General features: G+C 57.0%; 1 protein-coding gene across 1 annotated transcript in view; it reads right to left on the reverse strand.

Annotated features, from left to right (window-relative positions):
* The window catches only part of PALD1 (phosphatase domain containing, paladin 1), a 17,135-nt gene that overhangs the window by 2,959 nt on the left and 6,260 nt on the right, over positions 1-7,916 (reverse strand). The window contains exons 10-18 of the mRNA XM_009290589.2: positions 7,527-7,622; positions 7,197-7,331; positions 6,451-6,567; positions 6,186-6,365; positions 5,272-5,469; positions 4,781-4,921; positions 4,243-4,314; positions 3,927-4,067; positions 662-819 (exon numbers count right to left, since the gene is read on the reverse strand). Of these exons, the coding sequence (XP_009288864.1) occupies positions 662-819; positions 3,927-4,067; positions 4,243-4,314; positions 4,781-4,921; positions 5,272-5,469; positions 6,186-6,365; positions 6,451-6,567; positions 7,197-7,331; positions 7,527-7,622 (1,238 nt within the window). The remainder of the gene's footprint in view (positions 1-661; positions 820-3,926; positions 4,068-4,242; positions 4,315-4,780; positions 4,922-5,271; positions 5,470-6,185; positions 6,366-6,450; positions 6,568-7,196; positions 7,332-7,526; positions 7,623-7,916) is intronic.

The following is a 7,916-nucleotide window of genomic DNA, read 5'->3' on the forward strand; positions in this document are numbered from 1 at the left end:
CATAATAAAAAATAAAAAAAAAAAAAAGCAGGAAATATGGGAAATTTGGGGTCTCTCACCCACCCCCCATTCAGTTTTTTCAGCTGGCTCCCAATTTTCTCAGATGCCCAGCGCCAGCATCCCCATCCTCCCAGGCCCTCCATCCCCTGCGCCACCCGGCCAGGCAAGACAAAGCTGGGCTGCTTTTAATTATTCTTTCCTTTCACTCCCCCAACCTGTTTGGCCGGGATATTGTGTTCTTAATAAGCTGCAAAGAGACTAGAGGTGGATTTGGGTGCAAGGAGAGCCAGCCAAGCTAACCAAGCCAGGCAGAGGGGTCCAGTGGGGTTGACTGGTGGCCTTCCACCCCCAGATGCTGTAATCGCAGCTGGCAGATCAAAATAAAACCCTGGAAAACTCAGAAAAGGGCAGGTTTGGGGTGGGGGGAGCACCGCATCCATGCGGTGGGATGCCACCCGTCTGCAGTGACCTGCTTGGCTTTTCCTGAGAGCCACCAGCCCGACAAGACGGAAGCTCACCCAGAGCGAAGGAACCGGATACGACGTCCCCGACAACCATTCAAAAAATCATATATAAAATAAAAATGGGGGTCTGCTTCCCAGCACCCTGTAAATACGAGGTGGAGCGAGATCCTGCTGGCAGCTTAGGCAGGGAAAGCCTCACCTCGCGCATCCAGAGGCTGAAGGGCCGCTGCCAGGAGTCCTTCTTCTCCAGATGCAGGTAGGCGTTGAAGAGGATCAGGTAGATGTAGCGCTCCAGGTACTGCAGGCTCCTCAGCTGCAGCATCCGCATCTCCCTCTCCTCCTTGCCCGACTTCCCCTGGAAGGAGCAAGAAACCGGCTGAGGTGGTACCCGCTTCAGGAGAGCATCCGAGAGGCAGCTCCTGCACCGAGTCCTCTTCCACGGTCCTGCTCTCCATCCCACGTGAGAAGTTTGGTGGTGAAGGACCCATGAGGGCCCCTTGTGCTAGGGAAAAACCACATATACCACTACACATCAGCCCTCTGACCCCGTTATCCCCCCGAGGAGCCCAGCCCAGCCTGCAGCCCCCGCCTGGCCTCCAGCCAAGGAGGGAGGACCACTTTGAGGACAAAAATAAGCGCATCCTTCCAGCCTGCTCCCGCTGTGGCTTGGCAGTCCAGGCTCTCATTACCTTGTGGTTTCCAGCATATAAAAACTTCCACGTTACTGTGCAGACCTCAAAAATAGATGAAGGATTGTTAAGTGCGTGGGGGGTGTGTGCCCAGGAGCCAGGAATAGACGCCCAGGTGCAAACCATAGCCGAAACCATGAGCTCCTGGACTGCAAAGCATTTTCCCAGGGAAAAAAACCATGTCCCTTTCCAGCATCCCACAGTCAGATTCAGCCTCTGCCGCCACAGGAGGAGAAGCCATGGCAGCCACGCAGCACCCCGCTCTGAGGTTGGTGGCCATCGCACCTCCTATTACCATTTTTTAAATATATACATTAAAAACTATATTATTATTATAGATGTTATTTTAAGAACAGATGAGCCCTGCAGTGATGCCTCTTCTAGGAATAAATAAATAAATAAGGAATAAACAGCCAGCTGGCATAAAAGCCCTGATCCCACAGTCAATCCCGCTGCGAACCCCGCAGACCATCCCAAAGAGCAGCAATTCCTTGCTCCGATGTCAGCACCAACCCGCCCTCAGGGACAAGCCCGCTCCACTTTCTCTAGGTCCTTCTCCAGCCGCTCATTGCCACAGCACGCAAACATTTCCACCCGTGGGCTTTGAAAATCGGGGTTTGTTCAACCCATTTGCACCCCTATTCATGGCAGCACCAGGCAAGCGGTTCTGTCCTTGGAAAAGGTGACTCCTCTGCACCTATGTGCCAGTATTTGCAGAGAGCAGATCCTATTATCCTATTATTTACCATGTTATTATATTATCCTATTTAATTTTTATTTTATTATCCTATTATTTATCTTTTATCCTATTATTTATTCTTTTCTTCTATTCTCCTATTTTTTCCTCCCAGTTAGGGGCGGGAAGGGGCAGGACCAAATGAACACAAGTACCAGAGCACCTTTTCTTTCCCTCCTGCTGGCCCCAGCCCTGCAAATCATCTCCTGGCAAGCTCCAAAGACTGCAAAGCAGCGTCAGCCCCAGGCGCACAGCATCCATCCCGTGATGCCGCTGGTTCACTCAAACCCCACGTTTCTCTAAACACTAACCACGGCTTAATTAAAAGTCCATTAGGGCAATGCCTAGACTATACAATTCCCGTAATTCTCTTTTTCAAGCTACCCATCACTGGGAAAAAAAAAAAATAATAAAAATTAAAGCATTTGCATGTGCATCCAGCTAAGTCCAACGGGATGGACGGAACAGCCGAGAGGGAAATGCAAAATGCAGGCGGTGACAAAAGACTCTTCCTAGGGCAGAGGGCGCAGGGGGAGCGGATGACTCCCTGCTTATCTCGCTTTCCCACTGGGCTGCCAGGGCGAGTTGGATATGGCCAGCCCGGAAACAGGATACGGCCCAGGAACACCCACGTGCTGGTCCTGACCGCCAAGCGCCGGGAAGAGGGGCAAGGAGGTCGCGGGAATTGTCTTCCGAAAAAAACCCACACCGGGAGCAGCCCAGCGATGCTGCTCTGCCGGGGCCTTTCTCCTGGGACCCCCAAGGCTGAGCCTATAGACACAGTGAGCAGGAGCCAGCAGCAAGGCGGGGGATCATTCTGGGTCAGCGGAGAGCATAATTACATCCATAAGAGGCAGCCGCTCGTTTAGCATGGGAGTTTTTAGCTCTGCAGCAGCAAAGCACGCAATAAAGTAGGTGAGACTTCCCACTGGCTACGTGGCCACCTCCCCGTAATACATAAAGGGGGGGAAAATAAAATAAAATGACTTATCCCAAATAATTTCACAGTAGCTATTGCTACTGCAAATGTTCAGTCCCCAGCAGCTCATCCGACAGAGCTCAGGTTTTCTCTCCCAGCCCCAAAAAAATGCAGAGGACCCCATAAACCAAGAGGCAAACGCCCAGGGAGCTGTGGATGCTACCGGGTGATTAAATGCTTTGGGTTTTCTTCCCCCGGTCAATCATTCGCAGCCATTAATTGAAAACAGGGGTCGATGGCAGCTGCAGGCAAGACCATCGCTGGCAGGGACGTGGGTCGATCCAGCCCGGGCAGGGTCAATGACGAGCTCTGAGCTCAGCCCTTCTGAGGCCCCATGAAATAGTCACACAGCTTAAAAAAATCCCAAATCTAAAAAAATTATCCTTTCTCCCCTTTATCAGCTTGCACAGAAGCTCCCATGTAAAGCCAGGCTGCGGCCCATGGGCTTGGCCGGCCGCGGGATGCCTCCTGCCTGGGCACGGATGGGTACCCTCCCGAGCTCGGAGGAGCCGGAGGAGCCTTCGGGGCTGGGAGCGGAGCGGGACAGACCGGCCCTGCCCTCTGCCGGCTGCGCGGCGCCGGACAGCTGGGATGTGGGATAGTGCCAGACAGGAGGGATGCGGGATACTGAATGGGATGCAGGACAGTGCCAGATGGGTGAGATGCTGGGTGGGATGCAGGATGGCACCAGACAGGTGGGATGCTGGCCGGGATGCAGGATGGTGCGGGATGCAGGACTGCGCCAGATAGGTGGGATGCCGGGCGGGATGTGGGATGGCACCAGAAGGGCAGTATGATGGCCGGGATGCTGGCTAGGATGCAGGATGGCACCAGACAGGTGGGATGTGGGGTGGCACGGGATGCAAGACAGCACTGGGTGACCATGACCGAAAGAGCCCTGGCACCTCTCCGGTGACATGCCAGAAAGCTTCAGCCCAAGAAACCATCCAGCTTCAGCAGGGCTGGTCCCAGAGCCCGGCTGCACCATCTGGGATCAGCTGCAACAGACCCGGGCAGCCCCATGCCGATGGGGAAGAGGGCATGCAGGTGCCGCTCACCTGCCGGTAGGTGCAGATGATGATTTCTCGGAGGTGGTAGTGCATGGGCGTCATGGTCTCGCTGACGGTGTCCAGGGCCATGTCCACCTCCTTCTTCATCCGGTGACCATCAGGCAGGAGCTGGACCACCTTCATCACCACCTGGAGTGTGGGCAGAAGTGGCAGGGGCTTCACTGGGTGCCTCCTCACCTTGACCCGATTGCTCCGTCCCTGCCCGGGAGAGGACCCAGCCCCTCCAAACAAGCAGCTGTGGCTAAGGTAGCAAGGAGTGGGTTCAGTGGGGGATCCCGAAACAGAGTCAGGCTCAAGGACTCACCTCGAACTCCCCTTTGGTGTACTTGGCATCAGGCACGCTCACTATTTCCTCCTCGCTCATCTCGGGGGTGCCCTGGGGCAGTCAGAGAGGGACGGGACGTTAGGAGGTGCATGGCCCCATCCCCCCTGCCCAACAGCTGAGCAGAAATGCAGACCCTGAAACCAACCCACCAGCACACCAGGCATCCTCCACCTCCCCTCTGCCTGGGCAGAGAAGACCAAAATTTTACCCCCACCATCCACTCTGCAAGGAGGGAGCCACATCTCTCCTGCCCTTAACCCTTCGTCCTGGGGTGGGAGCTCTTGGGAACAGGGTAAAGGCTCACCAGGGATGCACCCACACTGCTGGAGCTTGCTCAGGGCTAGGCACAGCAAGAGGCCAACGTACGGGCGTCCACCCCCCGCAGCCCACCCTGGCCCTCCCCATACTCCTTTTAACCCTCCCACTGTGCCACGGCTGCTGCGGGCTGTGCTGAGCTTCCCCAGCAGCCCCTGCTCCAGCCTGACCCCCAGGGAGAGCTGCAGACCCCGGTACCCACGTTGAAGTGCCAGAGAGTGAGGACAGCAATGACCATGGCTGTGGTGGTCCTGCCCCGGCCGCTGGAGCAGTTGAACACAAAGGCTGCCTGCGAGTCCTCGGCCAGGGCGTTCTTCATCGCCTCCAGCAGCCGGTCAAAGTCCTGCCGGGAGCAAAGCCGGGGGGGGTTATGGGTGCAGCCTGCCTCCCTTCCCCACCATGGGATCCCCCTTGTCCAGCAGCCTCCAGGCTAAAATCCCCGGCTACTCGCTGCACACGCCGGATCCAGCCCAGCAGCCTCGCCTCTGTTCCTGACTGGCTGAAGGCACCCAAGGTCTCCACACAGCATCTCCCAGGGGACCCTCCCTGCCCCAGCAAGCACCCTGCACTGAGCCTGGGCACACCACCATAGTCCTGGGGCTGGGTGGCACCGAGCACCCAAGTGACATTCACCCCGCAGCAGCAGGGATGGCTTCGGAAGGAGGTGGCAGCACCGTTCCATCCCCAGGGTACCTGCTCCTTGGGAGCACAGAAGTCAGGGATGGGGATGCGGCGGTAGGTCAGCCCCTGGCAGGCATTCTTCTGCTGGCTGAATATCTCCTGCATGGTCAGGCAGCTCTTGAACATCTTCATCTGCTTCTCCGCCTCCAGGTACACCTCCAGCCACTTCTGGCACTTCAGCAGGTCACCCTTCAGGGTAGCCTCTAGTTGCTGCAGAGGGTGGAGAAACCCTCACCGTAAGACCCACTCCTCTTAATTTTTTCAGGATTTTATTTTTTTAGATTCAGGCTGAGACCCCTCTCAAACACCCTGCAGCCAATGCAAAACCCCACACCAGGTCCTGGCCACCGCCTCTGCCCAGGACCACGGTCCCCACCATGCTTGATAGGAGCCTCAGGAGCATCATCTCTCACCACCCTGGGCAGCTCCTCCACGTGGCTGCACTGCTGCTGGCAGCCAAGCTCTTCTGCTGCCTATCTCCTCTGGAAACCCAGCTGGGAACATCTGCTCTCCTTTCCCCAGGTGCCTTTTACCCTCACTTTCAAGCTGCGCTATAAATTCTTCGGGGGAGGATCTCCGCTTTGCTCTGCCTTTGCAAACTCTTACACAGTGACAGCAAAATCAGGAGGACTCCTTTATTTTTGCAGTACGATAAAGAGTGGGTCGACCACCTGGTTTTGCATCAGCTGGGCTGTCCCCAGCCTCCAGCAGACACGGAGGGCACAAGCCAAGCACGGCACCCGATACAACTGCTGCCTCTCATTGCCAAAAGAAATAAGCCCCAAAACAAGCAGCTCTGGGGGGTGAGGGACTATCAAAGCCTGCGGACATCGCCCACGAGGACGATGGGAGGGGGAGATCAGCCCTTGCTGGATGGGCAGAAACCCCCGCTGCCCCTAGCACCCCCCCGGCAGGCAGGAGCTCACCTCCAGCTGCTGGGGCGAGGCAGCGGGCACGGGGATCAGCTCCTCCAGGTGCCCGGGCTCCCGCAGCGTATAGATCTGCTCGTTCCCCTCCAGGACCGCTTCTTCCCGGAGGTTGATCCAGACGATGCGGGCGTGCTTCCTCTTGGCATCCGTCAGGTACCGCAGGACGCTCCCCAGGGTCTAGGGGAAGGTACAGCAAGGGTGATGGGAGAGCCGGCAGCCTGTTGTGGGTGACCCTGCCCGCTGCAGGGTGCGTGCCCCTCACCTTGGAGCTGGGCTGTGCCGTCCCGTAGACGGGCATCTTGGGCACCCGTCGGAAGTTGGCCACGCTCATCTCCTTGGCGGTGCTCAGCACGTCCGGGCAGAAGCGTTCATCCACCACCTGCAGCAGAGCAAAGCCTGGGCAAGGGGTGTCCCCCCGGCATTGCAGCTGCCCCCTCCTACCCACGGGTTTGCAGAGGGGTTCCCAGCACACCACAACCTCTCACCCATGGTCCCCACTCAGGAGAAGTCCCCAAACCCTTCCAACCCCTGCAAGCCAGGGCTCAAAGCCGCACAGCTGCATTTCAAAGGTGGGAGATGCTCTTCTTGCAGCAACACCATGCCAAAGCAGCAGCAAGCCACCAACAGCTGTGGCCTCCTTCCCCCTGCCACAGCCACCCAGGAGCACCAAGAAAGGTGAAGCTGCAGCTAGGCTTGCAGCTCAGGCTCATCTTATGGGGTGCTCCAGCATCCCAGTACCGAGGGTCTGTGGGGCCAGACACATCCGTGTGCACAGGGGGTCTGTGGCCACACGCCCATCCTTGCCGAGGATGCAGGCAGGACATGGACCTGAGACCCCAACATGGACCTGGAGACCCCAAGACTCAGCACCTGCCCTACAACAGGGAAACCCCTTGCTTCTCCCACCCCACCAAACCTCTTTGAGGGCGAGCATCCCAGGAAGGCGCCATTCCCAGGGGACAACGAGGAGCCACCAGCCCCATCCCTATGTGCAGGACAGGTACTCACCAGCACTCGCATCCCCTTGGTGACGAGGTCCCCAGTGACGGTGAGCTCTGACGAGTTCATCTCTGCCTGCAGCCGGTAGAGCTCGGGGTGCCGGCACATCCACCTGCTGAAGCTGAGGGCAAAGCCCAGGGGGTACTGCCGGCGGGGGGGCCGGGGGGGAACGCGCCATCAGCCTGGGCTCGCACCCCCTGCCCAGACGCAACCCATGACCCCACCAAAAAAGCCTGCATTTGCTTGGGAAACTCAGAGGCGGAGACCCCTTCCCTCGCACTACATGGGGAAGCCAAAAAAGAGCAAAGGAGGGTTTTTTGGGTTGGTATTTTTTTTTACCTGCTCATGAAGGTAGTAGTTGAAAGCAATCAAGTAGAAATAGCGTTCAAGGCTCTGCAAAGTCCTCTGGAGGAAATACTCTTTGGTGCTGCTCCCCTGAAAGCAAAGGCAGGTGGGATTCATGATGCCCAACACCGGCTGGTCCTGCAGCCCTGAGCAGACCGGGAGGCTGGGGAAAAGGCCCTACGCACGCTTGTTTGTGGCTGGCTGAGAAGAGAGACAAGCAAGTAGCAAACAGGCCTGAGGCATATTTTTTTTATGCAGCAGGTTTTTTGGGGGGGAAGAGGGGCAGAAATGCCATTTAAGCCACTCAGAAGGTTTTTTGTGTATTCATGCTAACTTCACCAAGCTGTTTGTTTGGAAAGAAACCACTTCCAAATGAGAAGGGTG

This window comes from Aptenodytes forsteri, unplaced genomic scaffold (assembly GCF_000699145.1).
Source record: "Aptenodytes forsteri isolate BGI_AS27 unplaced genomic scaffold, ASM69914v1 Scaffold349, whole genome shotgun sequence".
Taxonomy (NCBI): domain Eukaryota; kingdom Metazoa; phylum Chordata; class Aves; order Sphenisciformes; family Spheniscidae; genus Aptenodytes; species Aptenodytes forsteri.